The sequence below is a fragment of the Cyprinus carpio genome, chromosome B1 (genome assembly GCF_018340385.1).
Source record: "Cyprinus carpio isolate SPL01 chromosome B1, ASM1834038v1, whole genome shotgun sequence".
Classification (NCBI taxonomy): Eukaryota; Metazoa; Chordata; class Actinopteri; order Cypriniformes; family Cyprinidae; genus Cyprinus; species Cyprinus carpio.
In genome coordinates, this window is record NC_056597.1 from 15112093 (window position 1) to 15136663 (window position 24571).

Here is a 24571-nt window from a genome sequence, read left to right on the forward strand (position 1 = left end):
CATTGACAGAGCTTACTTTCATTTGCCCTACATATGGAGCATACAAAATGTCATTAAAATGGAAAAAGAACTAATTTAATGAAATATCAAACTTTAAAAATAATTAGACAGAGAGGAACATGGTGTAATGCTATAAGGTCAATGTAAAATTTTAATTGAATTAAAAGTTTTAGGAACAAATCTCAGATTTAACATTTAAAATAAAAAAAGAATGAAATTTAGACACATTTATAACAGTGTCATATAATGGAGTTTATTGAATGTTTCTGTATTCAGACAGTGTACAGTTATCCAAAAAATACCTGGGCACGAAAGTATGCTTTTAAGGGGTCACATGATGCGATTTCAAGTTTAAAATTCTCTTTGGAGTGTTATAATAAAATGAATTTGCACCTACATATATTAAAAATGACCAAGACTTCACATCATTTGATTTCAGGTACAATGAAAGTATTGCTCAGTGTCAGAATAACTTCTGTGATCACAAGTGCATGTGTTCTCACCGTTGGCCAGAGTACTGTCCTCTGCACTGGCAATAGAAGTCTCCTCCTTGTGGGATACATGTGCCTCCATAGAGGCAGGGATTAGAGGCACAGGGGCTGATAGTGACTTCACAGTGAGTGCCCATGAACGCAGCAGTGCACTTACAGAAATACCCTACAACACAAAACAGAGCACAACATATCAGTCAGTCTCTCAAACTCAAACCAAACAAACCAAAAATGGCCACACATACCTCCGTTAGGCAGTGATGAACATGTGCCTCCATTGGTACAGGGGTTACTGGAGCAGCCCTGGAGTGGAGGAGCCAAGCTACAACCGGGAGCCGCCTCAACCAGCTCCTCCAGGACTGAGTGACCTCCTCGAACCTGAGACAGCGGCAGCTCCCTCCCATTAAACACTATCCCCTCAAGACAACCCCGCAGCCCATTTACCACAAGTCTTCCTGAGCCAGATGTTGGCCGTGCATGACCCCCGAAGTACATGCTGGTGTCCAGGTTGAGGGTGCGGAGAGTTCCCGGAGCTTTGCCAGATGCGGCGTGGACCTGATCTAGAACCAGTCTAGCGTAGTTACCATCTACCTCAAGAGAGACAGTGTGCCACTGTCCGTCACTGACCTGGGTACTGTGCACAGACACCACACCAGGACCACTGCCGCAGTCAAACTTGTACTGCAGGCGGCCGTTCACAATCTGAAACACACACAGATAGTTTTGTCTTTCATGCTGCCCCTATATAAGAATGGCAAACACGTTGAGTCAATTCAAATATTTAGTATCTCAAATCCACATTTAGCAAACTGACATTATATATTCATATTTCTAATCTAAAATAAAATATTAGCTCTCGCAAACCTGTCCATTAAGCTGTATGTTGTACGCATAAATATATAAAGGAGGGTCTCTCCAAACCTATTAAGTCACCTAAACAGACAACCAAGGTCATTTAAAGAACATGCAATGATTCTGGGCATGCTATTTTTTGCATATTTTGGGCATCTAGGCATATTCTGTGTCAGCACCATTTTTGGACAGAAAACAAACTTATGACGGCCAAAAATGCCTGCCTGTAAAAATTTATGTCTAAGTAGGCAGTTTATTAGTTATTTTTAAACAGCCAAAAAGATGACTCTGTGAAGTACTTCAGGTGTGATATTGAAGTATTCTGGCAAGAGCCGATTGATTAAACAGATGAAATGAGGAATGATGCTTAAGGGATAAGCAGAAACAGATTATTATAATGTAAGAGCAGAGAGATGACACTGCTTGCACTTCAGTCCCAGACTCCTTTGCTCTTTTTGTCAGCTGTGTGGTTTTCCGTCACCAAAGTGGAATGCATGAGAAAGAGCTCCCCTCTCTTCTCTCAGCTCCAGAATAAGTCTCATTCTGTTTTCTCTTCTTTTTTTGGAAGGATCGAAGGGGTTAAGAGTACACACTCACCTCTAGTATGCTGTAGTCTGTGCCTTTGGCATACATGACAGTAGCGTGGGTGGAAAATGTTCTCAGTCTGAGGGACAGCTTCATTTCTTCCTTATTCTCGTTCTCCATCAGCCTGTACCGTGCATATCCATTTCCGCTGAACGTCAATGACTGACGCTCTAAAACACAGAGCAAACTTATAAGTGATGTTATCATAATGTCCACACCCAACACTACATTTCTAATGCAGGAAAACTAAACGTCCATTTCATGAACAAAACATTAGTGCTTGCAATGCTGTAAAAAACACAAACCAATCAGAATTCATTATGCAATGACATCATCAGTTCAATTTGAAACCGCTAACATGCAAATAATAAAATCTAATTAAACATATTAAACACTTTAACATCATATAAATGATACCAAAATAACACTGATTTCCATGCATGACTGGGTCCCTTCATTTCATATACATCTATTGTTTTGTACTATAAATACAGCAGGACAAGTTTAACTCAAGTAATATGGATACTTTGAGCAAGTAGCACTAATAAAAGAATGGACTTCAATACGGTGCTTTAATAGAGAGTGTGAGTTGCATTAATATATGTGTTCATACCTGAGCACTCTTCCTGTTTTCCTTCAGGACAGATACATTTGAATTTGGTGTGTGTGGGGTCTTCTACACACTCCATGCCATCAGGACAGGGGCTTCCCTCACAGAGTTTACTCAGGACAGGACACTCAGCTCCTATAATCACACGTAAAAGGGTTATCATTACTCTAGACTGGAAGTGAAATACATCTTTGAAATACTTGGGTGTCTGTATATCTGTGTTACCTTCACAGAGACATTTGGAAGTGCGCATGTGACGTGGCGTAACAAAACTAATCCTTGCCGTGCTGTAGGCCGACACTGCTCCCGTCTCCAAGGAAACGGTTTCTTGGCAGTAACTAAGAGGACAGTCCAAACCAGCACAGAGTTTCTTCACAACTCGTACAATACGGACTCCAGTCATCTCTTCGATTACCCCAACTGAGGCGTTCAGCTTCCTGTACACCACCTCCTGGGGTTGGAATGGACTTCCTGACCTTTCTAGAGCTAGAAGTACTTCTAGGTCACCGGAGGCATCGGCAGCAGGTTGCAAGCTGACTAACTGCACATCTCCACGTCTGACACCGGCGATGTTCCGTAAAGCCCGCAAAAAGTTACGCCAATAATCTCCGATAAACTCCTCCGGTGCTATTGCAGAGAATCGCACCGCGATGGAGTTATCGAGCGCTTGTGCTGTTGCCTGCCGAACGTGAATATTGACTCGGGCAGCTGCAGTAAAACGGGAATCTGTCACTGTAATGTTAAGGACGTATTGACCAGCATCCAGATTCCCACGGGCTACAAGTTTCCCATCAGCAGGAGAGACAGAGAACAGGCCAGAGTTTTCAGAGGTGGAGGAACTATCGGGTGTGAGGCTGTAGGTTAGAGTGTCGTAAACATCCTGATCAGTGGCGTGGATTTTACCCAAGACCCCGCCTGAATATTCGTCAGTTGCCGTGGTGATAAAGATGTCCAGGGGAAGAATGACAGGAGGGTAGATGCTCTCCTCGATCAAACGTAAACTCACAAATGCTGTGGAGACCAATGGTGGCCGACCGCTGTCTGTTACCTAGAGCAAAAGAGTCAAGAGATTTAGGATTAAGAATTGCAACAATTAGAAATCATTAGTTTTATACTTAGGTATCAAGGTTTAAAGGAGACTTATTATGCCCCTTTTTACAATATGTAATGTAAGTCTCATGTGTCCCCAGAATATGTCTGTGAAGTTTCAGCTCAAAATACCCCACAGATAATTTATTATATAAATTTGAAAATGCCTATTTTGAGTGGAAGCAAAAACACACTGTCTTCGTGCACATTTCTTTAAATGCAAATGAGCTGCTGCTCCCCGCCACCTTTTCCAGAATAGGGCTGTGCTTTTAAAGCTAGTACCTCAGATACTCTGCTAAAAAAACATGCTTGATTTTGATTATCATGTCTATCACGTTGAAATCATGCGTTTTAAACCATATTAGTTTAAACTTCTGATATGTGATTTTCTGAGCGCACACATTCAAAGCACACGCAAAGAAAGCGGCTGTCTAAGCGACTAAACTAAGTTCTCTTTCATGTCTTATTGCACTTAAACTGTCAAATACACGTTTATATTAAAAACACAAAAGTTACTAAAACAGTTGGTTTTGTCTGGGAAGATTAAAAGCTCAACAATCTGTGTGGATCTTGCAGAGAAAGGCTTACCAAAAAAAAAATAATAATAATTACTGGCTTATTCTTTGTCATGTTTCCTGGGTTAGTAGATGCACTTGGGACCTGATTATAGCACTTTAACACAGAAAAAGTCAGATTTTCTTAATATGTCACCTTTAATATTTGGACACTAATTTGTGGTAATTATGTTTGCTTTAGCAAGCACTGGTAAGTATTAACAGAAGTAAGAACTCATAAATGAGTCAGTTTCAAAACAGTTTTGTTATCATACCTCCTATGATATATCACACTTTACAGCATAGAACAGCAAGCACTATAAATGTTGTTAAATAAAACAATAGATTATTAGTCTTCTAACATATGGTGCCAAATTATCAAGTCAGCTGTTTGAAGTGTAACTGAGTATTAAGGGCAGAATGACTTTGGCACTTATTTTCTGCCTCTCCATGTTCTGTCCTCTTGTATCACTTTGCCTCCCAATTCACAATCCAAATATTTACTTCTGTTCTGTCCTCTTGTATCACTTGCCTCCCATTTCACAATCCCTATTAATTTCACCATTTTACAAAACGGGTGCAATTTGCAGCCCTAATAAAACATTAATGAAAAAGTTAAAAAAAATATTAAATATACATAAATTTGTGACAATATATTAAAAAAAATTCCATAAATCAAAAATAAACAAAAAAACAAACCCTGATACTGAAAAAAAAAATTCAATAAATCAAAAATATACATAACAGCATCTGTCCTTTGAAAAAGTCAAATGCAATTTACAAAGACTTAAAGACATCTTTTGTTTAAAAACTTTCAATTTACTATCAAAATTGAAAAGTGGCCCATTGTATAGAATAACCTCCTGCTGAACAAAGGAAACAGAACACCTAAAAGAAGAGGAGACTGGGAATAAGACAGCTGTAATGATTTTCTTACAGGTCCTCTCCTCTGCTCAGGTTTTCATGGCTGCTCCTTCATCATACTCTATTGACCATGCCTGGCCTGTGTTGGGAGTACTGAACAAGCACTGCTTCACCTAACCTCAGCTCTACTCTATCCCTTCAGACCTCCAGTGATAACTGAACAAGACCCCTACAGTTTCAGTGAGAGTTGGAGAATCAGAGGGAGATATTGAGGTTTCACCTGGGCCTGCAGGAGGTAGAACTCTTGGGTCTGGCGGCTCAGAGTTGCTGCAGAGACCAGCATGCCCTGAGAAGTGATTTGGAAGGCATCGCCCTCGTTCCCACTGATGATAGAAAATGTGAAAGGAGGTCCATTGTGGGAGGCATCACGGTCAGACACGGTCAGCTGGAGAATACTGGTACCGACTGGCTGGTTCTCCTATACAACATATGTAGAAAGCGTTAAAGGTTTTTTCATTTAGACCTACAGACATTTCTGGTGACTAATAAAGATTTTTCCTTAGAGCAATGTTTCAAAAGGCAAATGGGAACAGTATTCAAAATGCATTTAACTTCCATAATGATGAATTTCAGGGTGAAACACAATAATCTGTGAGAAATAATGCAGGGAGTCCTATTTTCTAGGACATATCAACTATTATCTACTGATATTTGTTTACATCATGAAAAGTAGACTAGAATATTATTGCTTACTGTTTTTGGTCAAGATAGTTAATTAGTAAGTTCATGTACATTTTTATATTTTCTATTAATATACTTTTCTTTTTTTTTTTTTTTTTACTTATTTCAGTGATTTTATTAAAGAGATTTTTAATTAGCTTTTTTTTTAGATCTTGAGTTTTCATTTTAATTTTAGTTTTGGTAATTTCACATGCTTTTATTTTGTATTTTTTATATATTTTTTTTTAACAGTATTTCAACCTAAACTAAAAAGCTAAAGATTTGAAAGCTTAGGTGTTCAGATTAACTAAATTTCTTTTCTGAATGAAAAACATCTTTACGTTTTAGTGTATTTTAACTGACAATAACAAGAATGCACTGTTTTTTTCATTTTCTAATGTTAGGACACGTCAATATTAAGAATTGTTACTTTTTGCAGCTGTTTTTGAATACAAAAACATATTCTATGTGAACACCCCAATGCATCTGTGTATAGTGACCTTTAACTAGAATAACAGTGAATTCCTTAGAATAAGCAGGCATTGTAGAGATTGTTGACAGTGAAATCACTGTATCGTCTCCTCTGAGGAATCAGACCTGTATAATGATGCTGTAGTTTGCTTGAGAGAACAGAGGTGGGTTATCGTTTATGTCTGAGACATCTATGTTGACTGTAGCACTGCTGGAACGAGCCGGGCTTCCATTGTCAGAGGCCAACACAGTCAGAGTGTAACCTGAAGTCTAAAAAACAAACAAAACAAAATCTCATCATTAGGTTTCAGGAACAGACTTCCAATGAACCTGCTACAGAGACACCTGAGTGTTCTGTACCTTCTCTCCTGTCGAGCTGGCGGGCCACCTTGACCTCTCCTCTAATGGGGTCGATGGTGAAAGGACTGCCTTGATTGCCATCAATGATAGAGAAGCGCACCTGATTACTGGATGGACCATCTGCATCATCAGCCATGACCTTCACACACAGAGAAACACACACCTGGTTAAGATAAAGATTACCACAGACTCAGGTATGCAACACCCCCGCCTTTCGCCCTTCTTGCCTCACGAGTCGGTAACTATTGGCTGAGACTCTCAAGGGAAATTAGAAGACATGCAAGTGAAACAGAGCTGGCTATCAAAGCCTCACTTTCACACTGACAATTTATATTCAGCATGATAAGGCATGAACATCTCTAATAAATGACCAGAGTGAGAGCGAGACTGCAGATTAAAGATTGATGTGGGTCGCCGAGCTTTAGTTTTACATTGGGCTATGTTGATTTTAGGAGATGATGTAACACAGAGACCTGAGCAGGGCACAATAAAATCAGAAGTGCTTCAGAAAGAGAAGCCGATGACTCACAGTGAGCACGGTCTTTCCCAGTTCTGCGTCTTCGCTGATCACAGCAGAGTAAATATCTTGGTTGAAGATGGGGCTGTTGTCGTTTACATCAGTCAGGTTAATGTTCACTGTGGCCATGTCGCTGAGCGGTGGCGTTCCTCCATCTGTAGCCTCCACTGTTAGATAAAACTCATGTGCCGTTTCGTAGTCCAAAGGCTCGATCACGAAAACACCGCCTGGGAAGAAAAGGACAATGAGATGTCAAGGTACATGAAAATATCGAAATAATAAAGTATTTATTTTCCATATAATTAAATAAATTAATAAAGTAAAGAATGAATAAAATAACCAAATAAACAAACAAATAAATTAATAAAATGATTGGAAAAACAAACAAACAAACAAACAAAAACTGTTTCTAATATGTAATAGAAAACAACTGGAGTAAGGACGATAAGGAAAGGTTTGGGTGAAGTGCTCTTGGGTGGGCTGTTGTGTTTACCTGTATGGGGGTCGACGCGGAACGCTCCTCTCTCGTTTCCATTGATAATGGAGTATGTAATCTCAGCACCTTCTTCTGTGTCTCGGCTGGCTGCGTGTACTTGCAACACCTGGGTGCCCACCGGAATGTCTTCTGCGATGGTGGCAGTGTACTCGCGCCGCTCAAACACTGGAGGGTTGTCGTTGATGTCCAGGATGGAAACACTGACAGTAGTGAGGGAGGAGAGACGGCGTGGGCTCCCACGGTCGGTGACGCGAGCACGGAGGGTGTAGAGTGACTGAAGCTCACGGTCCAGAGGATGATCCAGACGCACGACTCCTGTCTCCTCATCGATGGAGAACACACCATCAGCAGAGTCCAGCAGTGAATAGAGGACCTCTGCGTTAGAACCTAAATATAGTGATATAGTGAAATATATGATTAATACAGACATTTAACCCCAAACTTCTGAACAATTACACAATAAAACTTGCTCTAACTGTAATATTTGTGAATTATTCCTTCATTTAATGCACAACTGAAACTCGCAATTTTGACCCTCTATTGCTGTTGTCATATTTGCTACTAAGGAAGGACAAACAATTCATAAAGACTGCCAACAAATCAATACAATTTGCAGATTAAGAAGCTCTCGAATTAATGGCAAAGCCTCCAGCAGTTATAATCATTTGCAAGAACCTATAGTGTGTCTGTGTCTTTGTCTCATTTGCTTAACTATAATGACTTATAAATTCATCCTACAAAAGATTTTGTTGTAAAACCTCTGGTCCTGAGCTGCATATTAAGAAGTGAGTGAGTGCCACTTATTATATTGGGGAAAGCACACACACAAACAAACAAGACGAAGATAGAGTACACTAATCCCTCTAATGCAGTTTTGAGTAAGCCTCATTTGTGGCTTGCTAGTACAATCCTATCTATCAAGACACACTCTCTCATTATAGCCAGTTAACACAATCTCTTGTGCTCTACAAAGTTTCAGTCAGACCAAATTACTGGAATGAAGCTGCTTTATGGCAGTTCAGTATGCATGTAAGTCTACTGATCACTTGACAAACACCTTCTTATGATCATTTAAAGTCTATGATGCAGCTAGCTAGTTGTAAGCTAGTCTCATAGACCTCCACTATAAGTGCAGGTAAAAGCATGTCATAGGAGCGATCAATATAGTTTAACTAGTAGTATTTTACAACTTTAGGGGTTTCAAAAAGTAACCAGTGATCTGAAGGTTGTGTGAGGTAAGAATAAGAGATCGGCTGTGTTTAGGCAAGACTAAGTGAAATAGGAATGTACACAGAGCACAAAATGTGTCTGTTTGAGGACATGGAGTGCAGAACAAAAGATGATAAGAGAGTAATCCATGCAAATGAAAATCAGAGAGACGTCAGGAAAAAATCCCGGTGGATTTTTACAGGACATACTATTGCAAAATTGGAGAATATTTAGGGAAACACTTATATACAAACACAATTTCTATTTTGATATATTTTTAAATAAATATATCATTGATCTGGGTATTTAAGATCTTACCTGTGTCCAGGTCTGAGGCATACAGGCGAGCCACAGGTGTGTTTATCTCTGTGTTTTCGAACACAGTGAAGGTGTAGGGGTCAGAGGTGAACTGTGGAGCGTTGTCATTGACATCTTCGACTGTGATTTCAACTTCTGCTTCACAAAAGCGTCCACCTCCATCCAGAGCACGCACCTTCATCTTGTGTGCCTCCTCTTCTTCACGGTCCAGAGGGAGCAGTGTTTTTAATTCACCTGATAAATCAAAAACACACTTTACACTGTGTCCTAACAAGAATGTCACAAGAGATAACAGCTATTCCATGTAAATAATGAGTTTTTGTTCTAACCAGCTGTGACCACGGTGTCATGCTGAGTTGCCCTGCCCATTGAGAAATGGTCATAGCTGTGTCAGACTGTTTTGCATTTAAAGGTAAACTCTTTTAAACTTTTGGTCACACAACACAATGTCACCTTCAAAAAACTTTGGTTTTTTTTGTGTCTTTGCAATCATTTTCATCAAACAATGTTGTTCAAAACCCATAAGACTTTCATTCATCTTTGAAATGCAAATTAAGATATTTTTAATGAATGCCAAGAGATTTTATTTAGGATTTACCATATTTAATGTGAACTATGTATGTGCACTGATCAATGTTTTTATCTAAATAAAATCCTTAATTAAATCGTTCATCACAATGTTTACAATGACTTTAGTGGACTTTTTGAAGCATCAAAGTTTTGGTTGCAAGGACTTTAACTAGAGGGACAGAAATCTCTCAGGTCCTATTAGAAATATATGTAAAAACTGGCTTGGAAAACTTACAGAATTTTCATTTTTGGGTGAACTAACCCATTAATTAATTAGCAATTTCTGTGAATTTATGTATACTCTAGTTCGAAGAATCCCTGATGCTTCTTCCGCACATTTAAACAGTTTATTGCTCTCTCATTCTTCATGTTTGCAAAGCTTCTTCATGTACATTTATTATAGTTGTCACTTTCTAAAAAAAACCCAAATTCACTCCCCATCAATCACTTCTAACATCAGCTGACACTGCACTAATGAACAAAACACAATCCAATTCCACTTTAAACTTATCTCATCTGTCAAGTCAAGTCAAGAGGACACTCTAAAAACGCCCTCAAAAAAATAAATAAAATAAAAAGCAGCGAGAGAAGGAGTAAGTAATCTCTTTTATGAGTAAATGATCCAACCTAATAATTTTAGCAAGCATAAGCTACGTTCCATTGGGACGGTCACTGATTTAAAACTGCCCTTTTGTGTGCCAGCTGTTTGGTGTCGACCTTTTAGCTGGAGTGCATCTCGAATGCAGGGTGTCCAAAAGTTCCCCCTCGAGGGAAGCTAAAACCATCCTTGCGCTGAGCGGCTTTAAGAAATAGAAAAGATTAAAGAGGAGAGGGATGGTGAGAAATGAGAGAAATAGCAAGGGAGAAGAAAGTGCAGGCGGCATGTGGGCTGCTCGGAGAGTGAACTGAGAAAAGAAGCAAAGGGAAAGTCACCCTTGGAAAAGCAGCCGCCAGCTTTCAGGGGTCTGGTTGGCTCGCATGAGAGCACACTTGGCATTGCTAACTTGCAATAATGCAACTCTTCTTTTCCATGACGAAACGAAGGGGGAAAAAAGCGAAGCAAAGAAATTCTCTGTGCACACTAAACAGTAGCGAACAGTAGCGCTCCTTCAGTTTGCGAGCCAGCATTCCCTGCCTTCACACTTGGTGTTATCAAAGAGCCAGTGAGTAGCGCCTTTACAATAGCTTTTGTGTTGTAGCAGTGTGATGCTGTCACAAACCCACTGTTGATTTCTGCTCTCTTTCCGCCTGGAACTGATGTTTAATTCACACAGTTGAGAGTTAATAGCTGAAGTGGGGCAACACTTGAAATGTTTTATTAAAATATTTTGTGTGAATAAAACAGGCAAGTAAAAAAATAAAATAAAAGAAGAACAATACTGGGAACAGAATTCCACGGTATTCGCTGTAAAACAGTAATAAAAGCCCAAGGGTGTACACCCTTCCCTGGAATTATACAAGTAATTAAATTAGAAATCATTACAGTTTTAAATGGGATGTGTGTTTGACTGCAGGCAAAAGTAAATGATGTTGAAAATGTTCTGTGTGTATGAAGCATATTTTTGTCTGGCTATTGAGACAATGGTCTTAGCCTGTTCAGTGTTTTAGATGTTAATGTTTTAGAAAGAATGCTCATCAAGCTTGCATGTATTTAATAAAAAAAATGAGTAAAAACAGCAATATTAATGTGAATAAAGCAAAATATTATTAAAACATTAAATTAATGATTTTCCATTTTAATAAATTTTAAAATGTAATGGCAAAGCCATTACTGAGAAAAATGTCTTATTATCACTGTAGACACTTTCAATATTTTGTGAAAACAGTGATACATTTTCTTTCAGTTCTTTAATGAATGTAAAATTCAATAGAACAGGATTTATTTGGTATAGAAATAAGTTTTTACTCACTTTTGATCAATTTAATGCTTTTGTGCTGAACAGCATAAATTAATCTTACTGACTGCAAACTGTTCAACATTAGTGTGTGTGTGTGTGTGTGTGTGTGTGCGTGTGTGTGTGTGTGTGTGTGTGTGTGTGTTTGTGTGTGTGTGTGTGTGTGTGTGTGTGTGTGTGTGTGTGTGTGTGTGTGTGTGTGTGTGTGTGTGTGTGTGTGTGTGTGTGTGTGTGTTAGTGCTGTCAAATGATTAATCGCATCCAAAATAAAAGTTTTTGTTTACATAATATATGTGGGTGTACTGTGTATATTTATTATGTATATATAAATGCACAAACATGCATGTATATATTTAAGAAAATACATTATGTTTATATTTTAAATATATTTCTATATAATATAAGTTATATTAATATAAATATATACATGTAAAGATCTTCTAAATATATACTGTATGCATGTGTATTTATATATATACATAATAAATGTACACAGTACACACATATATTATGTAAACAAAAACTTTTATTTTGGATGCGATTAATCGTGATTAATCACTTGACAGTACTAGTGTATAAATATAATAAACTATGTACTAATACTAAATATATATAGCTATACAAATACTAAATACTAATGTGTACCTGTCTCAGAGTCGATGCTAAAGTGCTCTGATCCAGCCCCGAGCAGCTCATAGGAGATCTGTGCATTGGAACGGATGTCAGCATCTGTGGCAGAGACCTGCAGGATGAGCCTACCAGCAGGGGAATCCTCTGGGACACTTTCCATATAGAATGACTGCAAAGAACAGAAAGGGAGGCATGTGACAAGCAGAAGTGACTTCACAAATGGGATGACAGGGCCAAAAAGAAGAGAAATGAAAGTGAAGAAAAAGGAGTTTGGTGGTAATTGTGACCCCAAATTGAAAAAAGTGCTAAAAGATTTTCACCGCAGGAGTTCTATTAAATTAACATTATTCAAAAAGGAACACAATATGTAAAAGAAGCACATTAGCTCTCACAAAACCCTTTCACAGTGCAAAATCACTCTCTTTGTTTCTTAAATGCTGCATTTCACATAAGGACCTTTTCAAATCCCTCATGACATTCTCTCTTTCTCTCCAAGTCTCGTCCCATTTAGCATGCACAGCGGGTAGGCTGCACCCTCCCCTTAACTGACAGAATCAGACTACATGACATTTTGCTGCAATGCACTTCCCACACACACATACACACAAAACTAACATTCATACCTTCTCGCAAATTGGGCTGTTGTCATTGGCATCCAAGACCTTGACTTCAACCACAGCCTTGGCTGTGAAGGTCCCGTCAGTGGCCGTAACGTTCAGCAAGTAATTGTCTTTCTCCTCCCTGTCGAGAGGCTTCCGCACCGAAACCTTCCACTCGCCTTGAGTATGCTCAATGCCAAACTGCCCCAAGGGGTCTCCACCTTTAGAGAGCACACATGAGAAACGTCAGTCAAACTAATGAATGCGAATGGCAAATAAAATTACTATTTATTTGTGTGGTTTCCTGTTGTAAGTGCAGTAGCTACAGTAATGGCTCAATTTATAACTGCTTATATTTCACAAGTTATTGTGAGATATCTGTGCCATGTATACTCTACGCCATCCATAAAGCTTTACTTCTTGTTTGCTTGGACTTCACAATATTAAAACAAAGCGTCTATGTAAATAAATGGCTGTGTGACTTGTTCACACTACAATTAGGCGAAGACGAGTTGATGTAATGAGACCGTTCCCTGCCAGAAAGTGCCCATCTCATCTCACGCTTGGCATCGATGTTCACGTTAATTAATTATCACCAGAGCTGAAACATTCTTGCTTTGTTTCAAAAGTGTCATTGGGAAAATTATCCAGTTTCCTATTTATAATCTCTTGACAATGTTATAGCACATCATAGGATATTTTGGTTTAGCTGTAAGTGGTTTGCCAAAAATTATTCATTGTTGGTACTATAAATTATTTCATCATAAATTAGTGAAATTAAACAATTCCATCAAATAATACTGAAATGACAATGGTGGCATGTAATAGCTAAAATTAAACTAGAAGTAAAAAATCAACATAAGACTTACCTGTGATAAAGTAGTTGATTTGCTTGTTACTTTCCTCTGTGTCCAGGTCTGTAGTGCTAAGAATGGCAATGACTCCACCAGGTGGGTCATCTTCGCTTACTGTGCCCTTATAGATCTCTGCTGTGAACCTTGGTGGGTTGTCATTCACATCTACCACTGTGACATCCACCTTGGTACTGGCAATCAGCTGGACTTTGTCTCCACGGTCAGTGGCTAAGACTGAAACAGTGTACTTGTTTTTCTTCTCACGGTCAAGTTCCTTTAATGTGGTAATCCATCCAGTTTCACTGTTAATGGCAAACAATTCTGCAATGTCCTTTGTCTCTTGGTTGGGATCAAGATTGTAAACCACATGGCCATTAGTGCCCGAGTCCAAGTCTGTGGCCTTTACCTGTATAACAGAGGTGCCACCTGGGAGATTCTCCACAACGTAGGCTTCATAAGGGTTTGACTCAAAGAGCGGTCGATTATCATTGACATCCTTGACCTGGATACTGATGTCCACAGCAGAGACAACTTTGTTACCATCATATTCGCTTTGTGCTTGTAGGGTTAGCTGATACCATTTGGTGCTCTCGTGGTCAAGCTTCTTCTCCAGCTTCAAAGATCCTGAGCTGGGGTCAACCACAAATACCTCATCTTGGTTGCTCTCAGGAGTATTCCCTTTCACCAAGCTGTAAAAGACTGGCTGACCACTTTCAGTCTGAATGACATCTATTTCTGAACCAAGAGGAAGATCTTCATCTATGGCAAACCTGTAGTGGGACTCTATGAACTTTGGCACCGGGACCTCGGGAACAAGAATCCTGACATAAACGGGAACGACAGAGGACTTGGCAGGATTTCCGCCATCTTTTGCTCGTACAATAAATGTGTAGAGCTGGTTCTCCAATCCAATGAGGCTTTCCTTTGTTACAATGACCCCACTAAACGGGTGAATTTCGAAATTCTCCTCAACACTGTCTGCGTCTCCTTCAATAGAATAGGTGATGTCTGCATTACTACCTTCATCCATGTCGGACGCTGCAATCTTTAGTATGATTGTTCCTCTTGGCATGTCAGAAGCAACATTAACTCTGTAATCAGCAGCTCTGAACTGCGGGGCATTATCATTGATATCAGTTAAGATCACATTTACAGTGCAGAACCCAACTTTGCCACCACCATCTTTAGCAATCAAAGAAATTGGAATTACTTTTTCCAGTGCATTCTCTCGGTCAAGACTCTCCAAAGTAAAGATCTCTCCATTTTCAGAGATTGAGAACTTGTCTTTTGCAATGTCATTGACTATATGATAAGTTAGTCTCCCATATGTACCAGAGTCCTCATCTGTTGCTTGAGCCTCAGCTACCAACGTTCCAACTGGTGAGTTCTCAAGAAGCTCAACCACATAATCCACCTGGTTGAATGTAGGATTGTGGAAGTTAGCACTAATAACATTTACCTTGACAATAGCTGAACTTCTGAATACACCATCTGATACAGACACATTGATGTTGTAGAGGGACTCCATATGGGGTTTCCGGTGGTTTGATATGACTATTGCCCCAGTGTTTGGATCCACTGCAAAGTTTTGCCCCTCATTTCCAGATATAATTGAGAATTCAAGTTTACCACTATCTGAGCTGTCAGCATCAGAAGCCTGAACCTGGGTGACAAAGTGGCCACGAGGTGCCAGTTCACTGACCGTAGCTTGATAGACATTCTGTGAGAACACTGGAGTGTTGTCGTTAAGGTCTGTTACATCAATTAACACAATGACCTCACTGGAAAGGGCAGGTACTCCACCATCAACTGCTCTAATTATCAGCTTATGTGAGGGTTTTTCTTCATGGTCAAGCATCTGAGCAGTCCAGATTGTGCCCGTGTCACGATCAATGCTAAAGTATTCAGAGCTCTTATCTTTATCTTCAACGATCTGATAAAAGAGCACTTGGTTGTTACCAGTATCAGTATCTGTAGCTGATACTTGTAGTACGGACGTGCCAATCACTGATGCTTCCGAAAGACTTGCATTGTACAGTTTGCAATGGAACACAGGTGGGTTGTCATTAACGTCTTCCAAGATTACGTCAACAAAGACTTCAGCTTTGGCACCGGTTAGTGAGTCGGTGGCCCTTACGCTGAGTTTATAGGCTGGGTGGGTCTCGAAATCCAAAGGCTTTACAACCTGAATGACACCAGTATTGAAGTTGATGGAGAACTGATTGAGAGGGTCCCCTTCTGTGATTGTGTACACTATTCTAGGGCCTTCAGAGTCATTAGCCTGGATGTGTACAACAGGTGTCAGTAACGGAATGTTCTCTGGGATCTCCAGACTGTAGAAGGCTTTCTCAAACACAGGCATTGCTTTGTTTACAACCATTATTGGCACTTCAACAGATGAGGAAAGTGCTGGTTCACCTCCATCTCTGGCTACAACCGTGATTACAAATTCAGTGTTAAGGGAGTCTTTTTCAAGCTTTTTTGTTAGTGAGATTTCACCATCCATGCTGATCTGAATAAACTCATTTAGCTCCTGAAGATGGTAGCTAATCTCAGCATTTCTGTCAACATCTGCATCAACCGCAGTCACTTTTGTGATGATGTGACCCACTTCTGTGTCAACCTGCACCAGTGCCTGATAGGGTAAATTGACAAACACCGGTGGGTTGTCATTGACATCCTCGATTACCACAGTGACAAGGACATGGGCTATGTCAGATGACTTGTCTTCTCTGGTCACCTCCACCACAATATCAAATATGCCTTGCTCTTCTCGATCAAAGGGTATGCCTGTAGAGGAGAGTACTCCTGAAGTACGGCTTATTGTAAATCTCTTATCAGGGTTCAGAATGGTATAAAACAAAGGTTCACTAACTTGGTTTCCCACTGCAACTATTACAGCTAAAGTCTTCTTCTCTAAGGAATTTTCTGGTACAGAGGCCTTGTATGATTCTTGGGTGAACCTCAGAGTACTCTCCTTATTCTCTCTGACATTTATTTTTACCAAAGCTGTTTTAGAAAACCTGCCTTCAGACACCCTTACTCTGAGCTCATACCTGCTTCTAAGCTGAGTGACATTTTGAATAGTGATAACCCCTGTGACCGGGTCCATTTTAAACTTCTCTCCAATATTGCCTTCGACAATAGAGTAAAAGAGCCTTGAATTTGGACCTGAGTCTGCATCTGTGGCATTGACTGTGATCACTTCCACTCCTTTGTAAGTTGGCACTAAGACTGTGGTTTCATATAGATCTTGGTTGAACTGAGGCGGGCAGTCATTGACGTCCAGGACCTCAATAGTCACGTTAGCAGCCTTCTCTGCAAAATGACGGGGGATTCCCATGTCGTGGACTTGTACAGAAAAGCGAAACACAGATCTTTGCTCATAATCCAATTCACTGATGGTTCGGATTGCACCAGTACTAGAGTCGATGGCAAAGTAATTATGGGCAAATGGCTCAACAATCTGATAGACCAGTCTAGAGTTAACATCATGGTCAGTGTCTAAAGCACGGATGACAAGTGGTGTGTTGTCTTTGGTGAGGACTACACTGTTCACTGGAGAAGACTCGCTGACCATTCCTGTGAACTCCTCTTGAATAAATATAGGTGCATTATCATTCTCATCTTTCAAGTGAATCAGTAGAGTAGTGTTACTAGCCAGACCGGCCATGTTGGTTCCCTGAATGGTTAGTTTGTATGATGGAATAGTCTCGTAATCCAAAACTGAATGGGTCACAACAACTCCAGAGTTGGGGTTAATGTCAAATGCTCCATTCACATTTCCGTCTTTGATCTGATAGAACACTGATGATTGGCTGTTGGCGGTCACTAGACTCACAAAGGCTCCAGGCAGAGCAGTTTCGCTGACTTCAGCAGAAAACTCCTTCTCTTCAAATTTAGGGATGGCATTGTCAGAAATAGTGACAGTTATGTCCACAGCAGCAGTAGCACTAAGTGGTGGTGTGCCTTTGTCAGAGGCTTTCACAGTTAGCTCAAATCGGTTCTTGTTGCTACGGTCCAGCTCCTTTGCCACAGTGATGGTGCCCAGGATAGTATCAATAGCAAATGTATTGGCCACATTTCCTAGGAAGGAATATGACAAATATACATCAAACACTTGCTAAAAGGATTAGATTTGATTTTCAGAACTCTTTAGAACTCTTTAATTTAAACGTTTGGTGTCAAATTGCTTTAAAGAATCAATTTAATTTAAGAAAATCATGGATGCATTGATATAAAGTTAAAATTGACATGCAATTTGCTTGTTTCGCTTTATCTATAATGAACATTTGAGTTTGTCAAAGACAGTAAGCATCTAATCAACTGCCTGAGCGTGAGTCAGTATGTGACCTGAACAATGTTTGCTGTCTCTCTCTCACACATACACACGCACACACACACACACACACACACACACACACACACACACACACACACACACACACACACACACATACAATACATTTCAATTAGCTTCTGTAATCTCAGACATTTCAAATATGTGCATTCTCAAAAGGCCTCTTGGCGTCATATCTGTGCTATGTTCTGCTTTCAAAATTCTCAGTTTGATGGACTGCAGGACCCTTGGCTGCCACATTCAATATCTCCAACATTTTTAACTCTGAGTGGCCATCATTGGCCACTCCTGTGGATCTCTTAGCAATATCCTGTGTTAAAACAAAGAACTAGACAGTATAGGTTTATATGCTCTGTCTGTTTCTAATTACTATTGGCTTTCCCATATTCAGACATTTCATACGTCATTTGTATACAATATGTAGTTTTCTGGACAAATTGGATAAAAGTCGAGAGCATTCAAATCAATCAGATGGATTACCTGACTCAATGCTATAGATGATCTCAGCATTCTGCCCTTTGTCTTTGTCGAGAGCAGAGACCTGAAGCACTGCAGAGCCAGTTGCAGCAGACTCAAACACACGGCCCACATACGGTGAACCAGAAAACCAAGGTGCATTGTCATTGGTGTCCTGCACATTTACAATCACACGCACCAGGTTCCGCTTCACAGGAATGTCCTGATCTCGTACCTGCAGTGTGGAGGGCAGAGGAAGGGGTATATAAAAAGCAATTCTCCAGTAATTTCAACACTTCAGTTACAAGCTTATGTGAAACAAATAAAACGCTTTACATTCAGGAGATTCATCTCTGTGTCGATAGAATTAAAGAGAAAACAATCTGCCAGGATAGTTTATGGTGAAGGATGGCTGACTGGCTAACATTTCTAAATCAGACAGAAAAATCAATTGGACAGATGATGCTGTAAAGCAGGTAGCAGACCACATGATCTTACCATGACAGTTAGTGTATGTTGGTGCATGGTTTCATGGTCTAGTCTCTCTGCAGTGTACAACACCCCAGTTCCAGGATCTAGTCTGAACTTGCGTAGACTGAACGGGTCAGTGCTACTGAGGAGGGTGTAGGTCAGCTTGTTCTTCTCATCCTGGTCTGTAGCTGTAATCTGTAACACCTCTGTGTCAGGTGGGGTATCTTCAGGGACATTCACTTCATACTTAGACTTAGAGAACTGGGGGCGATGATTGTTGGTGTCGATCACTTTAATAAGAACCTGTAAAAACAAATGATAAGTAAATAAATAAGACCTTGTTTAATGACCTAGTTACAGTAGGACAATTTATTTTAATGACTTTTAATAGCAAGTACGTTTTGGGTTAAATTTGAAGTTTATTTCTATGATAACATGATTAGTATTCTACAATGAATGGTTAAAACCATAACATACACTAAACAAATTAAATATCTGGCTAACAACAATCACTGCAAGTGGGGAAAAAGAAACGTAAACGAGAATAAATGTGTCCTAAATATATCAATGCTCTTAAAAGATCCATTAAAACACCCACATACAACCTACTTGGCAAAACTCTGGAACAGAACTGTTAATTTACAAAATAGAGAGAAAGATCAGCAGGTCAGTAAGGACAGGCCAGTTTAACAACCATCTAGTGATTAATGAAGTTGAATAGTGAGTTTATCTATATTTTGATATGTGTTACTGCAAATTATTTCAAAAGGATGAATTAAAAGACAAAACCTCACATCTCTGTGCCTGTCAGCTCAGGTAAACCCTCTCAGGTAAGCTTTGTGTCTAAATTCATTCTCTTTAAAGCTCCGCCGCCAGAGCCATCAAAGCACTGCTTTCGTAACAAATGAATTGCTTTCAACAATATATTTCTAGACAATTACTACTAGACTACAAATAACCTGCTGTGAGCAAGGTTATGCATAATCTGCAGGTATCTGTTTGTTTGAGAGAACTGTGATGGTTTAGTGCAAAAGTTGAATGACGTGTTATTATAGTTGTCTGAATATCTGTCAGTTACCACATTAAATATAATGCTGCACTGTCTGATCAATGTTTAGATCACATGATTCAAAAACTAATCACAACATATAACACAACAACCAACTACTAATACTATACACAAAACATACAAATGACAAAAAAAAAATAAAAAAAAAAAAAATTGCACATCATGACACTGAACTTATGTTTGCCATCTTAGACCTCAGGGGTTTAGAACTCTTATCACAGATGCTTTGATATTAACAAGATCAAACCTGTAATAATTTAAATGCCTGGTTACTTATGACTTACATTTAGCAATTAATGTTAAAAACCCAGCATGAATTCAAATGAGTTGTGGCTAGTTCTGATAACACTGCATGTTGACATTTTCTTTGGTTACAAATTATTGTATCGTGAATGCACAAGGATGTGTTTCATTAACAGTTTAAAGTCCTGCAGTGAGTGAAATGCCAAGGTTATTCCACTGCATACTTATGAGTCTTTTGACTCTTTAGCAATTCTCAATACACACACTTCTTGTACATAGGCTAATCCAGTAATGTCATTCTGAGACAAAAAAAAAAAAAATTCACACATTTATCATCTTTTTTTAAATTAAAGTCAACCATTTATTTGCATTCTAGGTGAGGATTAGTGAGTGGACAGGAAGCTCCACACTCAACACAACCAAAGCAGTTAGAATTGATGTGTAGAATGAGTGTGTGCTTAAATAATCTGTCTTCATACGATCAGACATGATTTTGTAAAGCCAGGATGGAGAACAAAGAAGGTGAAATGGACTTGATCGTTAAAGTTAGACATGCATTCCACCAGGGGGCGCTGTTTTACATAAAACAAACAAAAGCTTACAGTTCTGTGGATCCACTGATTCAAACCAGAATTCTCACAAATAGATTGGGCACATATGTGTTTTCAAGTGACTGGTCGGGAGAGAAAGTTGGAATATGTGGGACAGTTCTGGTATATCACAGAGTTATAACTGAATGAGTTACCTAGCAGCAACCAGCAAAAATTGCATCTTCTAGAAAGCCTTATACTTTATTTGCATCGTATTTGCATCATATTTACAAACATCTGAGATTCTCATAGACCCTAAACGTAGGATGAGTGACTGTGCTACAGTCATGCTGTATGTCAATAAATATAAATACATTAAAACCTTATAAATATATTACACATGCACACATAATCCTAACTGATAATATTCAATACATTTCCGAGGGCTCAATTACAGAAGAAGCAGGTCTTGTAAACAAGCATTTCTTCTGGCATTTCTCAGTGTGGTCACTCTGAGAAATACCCAGTGTGTACATGTTTTAATGTTTTTAAAATGCTATTTATTTCTATGATAACAAAGCAGCTGAATTTTCAGTGTCACATGATTCTTCAGAAATCATTCTAATATGATGATTTGGTGCTGATTAATCATTTCTAATTAACATCACAGTTGAAAAGAGTTTTGAAATAGATTTTTTAAACAACGTAGAAGCATTAACTGTCACTTTTGATCAATTTAACGCATCCTTGTGGAATAAAAGTATTCATTTCATTTTTTTTAATCTTACAGACCCCAAACTTAAATATTAAAAAATTAGAATTAAATCTATTTTTGATGTCTTAAAATTATGCTGATTCACTATTAGCTTTTGTAATAGTTTTGAATTCTTCATAAAACATAATTGCTGTCTAATACTTATTTCTTTTTGGAACATATATTTCTCAACCATGTTAGACAAATACAGCCAAAAATAACATTTAAAAAAATCTTAGCTGTTAGCTGCCACTTGCTCTCAGCTCAAGATTAGACCATGTGGGTGTGTAAGTGTGGGCAACACTCACACTTGTCCTGACAGCATCAGCACGTCCCCTGTCCCTGAAGAACATGTTTGGTTTTATCGAATGCCAAAGGTCGGAGAAGAGAAATCTTTGCCTTTTTTTCTCTCTTCTCTTGCCTTCTTTCTCACACCTTACCCTGGAGACGTGTCACCTGGCCCTGGCAGCCTGGCTTTTTTTGTAATTCATGCCAACACAGACAGTCAACTGAAAGCACCGGAGTAAATGGATGAAGCTAGTAGCTTGTATTTGTTTATATCCTGCCTGCTTTCAATGATGCTTTGGAATCAGCACGACAGGCTTCATGACTGTAATGTAAATGTATGGGAATAAACTCAAAGAAGCTCCACTAATGTCTAACACACACAGAGAAAGAAGGACAGATGGAGGGATTCGAGAGGGAGTGGTGAGTGAGGGAGTGATTAAAGCAAAAGATCAGAGAGTGTGAATGACAGATGAAGAAGGATGCGCGTGTGAAAGACAGAAAAGGAGAAAGATGAGGAACAGAAGTGAGGCACAAGAAGAAAGAGCAAGAGAGCAAAAAGGACTGTAACACTATATGAAAATGAGTTCTGTATGTGTGAAAGTGGTATATATACACATACATCAGATGATCCCTGAGGGGGGCTATTCCAGAAGCTAGCAGCCTATTATTGAAGAGAAATTCCTGCTATAAACTCCTACCACTTACACTATGCATGCAAACGCATTAACTCCCACACATGGACATCCGATAGACTGGGTTTAAACATCTCAGATGCAAAAAAAAAAAAAAAAAAAAAAAAAAAAAAAAAAAATATATAAATATATATATATATATATAGTGCTGCTATATATATATATATATATATATATATATATATATACATACCAGTATATATATATATATATGGGCAACAACAACAGCAACATGGAACATACCAGTGCTACTTTTAGCAAGAGATTTAATTTCAATTGCATTTTAAAACTGCTCACATTTTAGGCTTTTTGAAAATTGTTTCGTTTTGCAGCTGTAATCAAATTTGCTCAGCTGATCTCCAATGCTTGACCCTCGTGGCTGCCTCAATGCCTTGTTTGTCTCAAGAAGGGTGTTGCTGAATCACAAGCATGCACATACCTTGAAAACTCTCTTATGCAATTACATGCATACTATTTATTGGATTTAACATCTTTATTGTTCCAGAGACATAGGTATTTTTGATGTTCTGAAAGTATGGGATCAGTACTTTTTTCTGGAAAACTGATACTTTTATTCAGTAAGGATGCGTTAAATTGACCAAAAGACACAGTAAAATCATTTACAATGTTACAACAAAAAAAGTTCACATTTGCACATTAATTTTCACTAGCAAATGTAAGTAGAGCTTTGAGTTATCCAGTCATTTTCGGCTAAGGAAAAACCCAGTGATGGATATTGTTCTATAGAGCGTTCCCTCAAAAGAAATCACAGGCAGAAATGGGCACTGTTCACCCAGATCCCCATATTTCTTTGTATGTGACATGTCTTATGGAAATTGACTTTGGCACAGTCGCAAACACATAGAGTTGCCACACATTCTCTCAGAAGGCCTAAAATAGGATTACACCCAGCATACATTTTCCTCCCCCTCTGCATTCTTTTCTTCCTTTCCAAAATAATCATAATCCCTCATTGCCTGTCTGAAATGTGGTGCTTTTGTTGAGATTGGGGTGAAAGAGAGATAAAAAAAAAAAAAGTGTGGAGATAAATGGCAAAAACAATGAAAATAGAGCATGGAGAAGGTCTGGCAAGCCCATGTGGAATACACATGACTTTGATTTAAACAAAGATATGCGGCTCCATGAGGAGGAGAGAGCTAATCGCTTCAGGAGAGGGTCACTAGACATACAAAGGCAAAATCAGAGCCTGAATGCAGATTTGTGATTAAAAATGTGTGTTAGTCGGGTTGCAAGGGTAACAATTTCATACAAATAAATAAAATCCCCTCCTTGTCAGCTGTAATCTGTTCAAGACTGTGTTTTCTTTCAAACACAACTGGCGCATGATATTGTTGCAGATATACTCACTGGATCACATGCTAAAATTGACTTTGGCTATGAGAAGCACTTGTTTTGGAACAGCTGCATCCAAATACAACAAGGTTCCAAACACATTAGTTGGTCAATGAAGAAATCAAAGATGAAACACTTTTCAAACAGGTTTCAAAACAGCCTGCAGACATGCACTTAATATCGTCTCTTTAATGTTTTAAGGGCAAATATTTGCCTGATTTGTTCGTTTGGCCTCATTTTCTTTCTAGCACCTGCCTTAGCATTTACAGCGGTATTTGAAAGTGTTGAGTATAAACTGACTTTTGTCATTACTAATAAGCCAACAGACTGAAAACTCCTGTCAGGGTGGTCTAATGTACCGAGGACGCCTGCAAAGGAAAAACAAACTGTCTTTCCTAGTCTAGTACAGTTAGACCAGTACTGAGACACCTGGAAAATGTTAAAACAAGATATTTGATAGGGGTTTTATTTATAGTATCAGTTAGAAGAAAAAGTCTGGGTCATGTTTCACCACAAAAAAGGAAAAAGAAAATTCTGAATTGCATTTTAATTATAATTATATTTAATATTTTGCAAAAAGAATATGCTGTCTCAAAGAATCTGAATCATGCAAAAAATAACTCTCATATATTATGAATGATATTATTAAGTAACTATAGACATTATAGTAA

General features: G+C 38.8%; 1 protein-coding gene across 4 annotated transcripts in view; it reads right to left on the bottom strand.

Annotated features, from left to right (window-relative positions):
• Positions 1-24571, bottom strand: part of LOC109091422 (protocadherin Fat 1-like) — an 87763-nt gene that overhangs the window by 7542 nt on the left and 55650 nt on the right. For 3 of the 4 annotated variants that reach the window (XR_006153735.1, XR_006153736.1, XR_006153734.1), the window contains 11 exons: positions 18999-19274; positions 18525-18735; positions 13700-17770; positions 12855-13051; positions 12247-12400; positions 9137-9370; positions 7607-7996; positions 7126-7340; positions 6597-6735; positions 6363-6506; positions 5386-5523 (listed from right to left, as the gene is read on the bottom strand). Coding sequence is in view for 1 of the 4 variants with exons in the window: in XM_042716700.1 (XP_042572634.1) it covers positions 504-657; positions 737-1193; positions 1941-2098; positions 2542-2673; positions 2764-3586; positions 5326-5523; positions 6363-6506; positions 6580-6735; positions 7126-7340; positions 7607-7996; positions 9137-9370; positions 12247-12400; positions 12855-13051; positions 13700-17770; positions 18525-18735; positions 18999-19274 (7970 nt within the window). In the remaining 3 variants the exon portion in view is untranslated. Of the gene's footprint in view, positions 1-503; positions 658-736; positions 1194-1940; positions 2099-2541; positions 2674-2763; positions 3587-5325; positions 5524-6362; positions 6507-6579; positions 6736-7125; positions 7341-7606; positions 7997-9136; positions 9371-12246; positions 12401-12854; positions 13052-13699; positions 17771-18524; positions 18736-18998; positions 19275-24571 lie in introns of those variants that run through there. The other variant, XM_042716700.1, reaches the window with a different exon arrangement.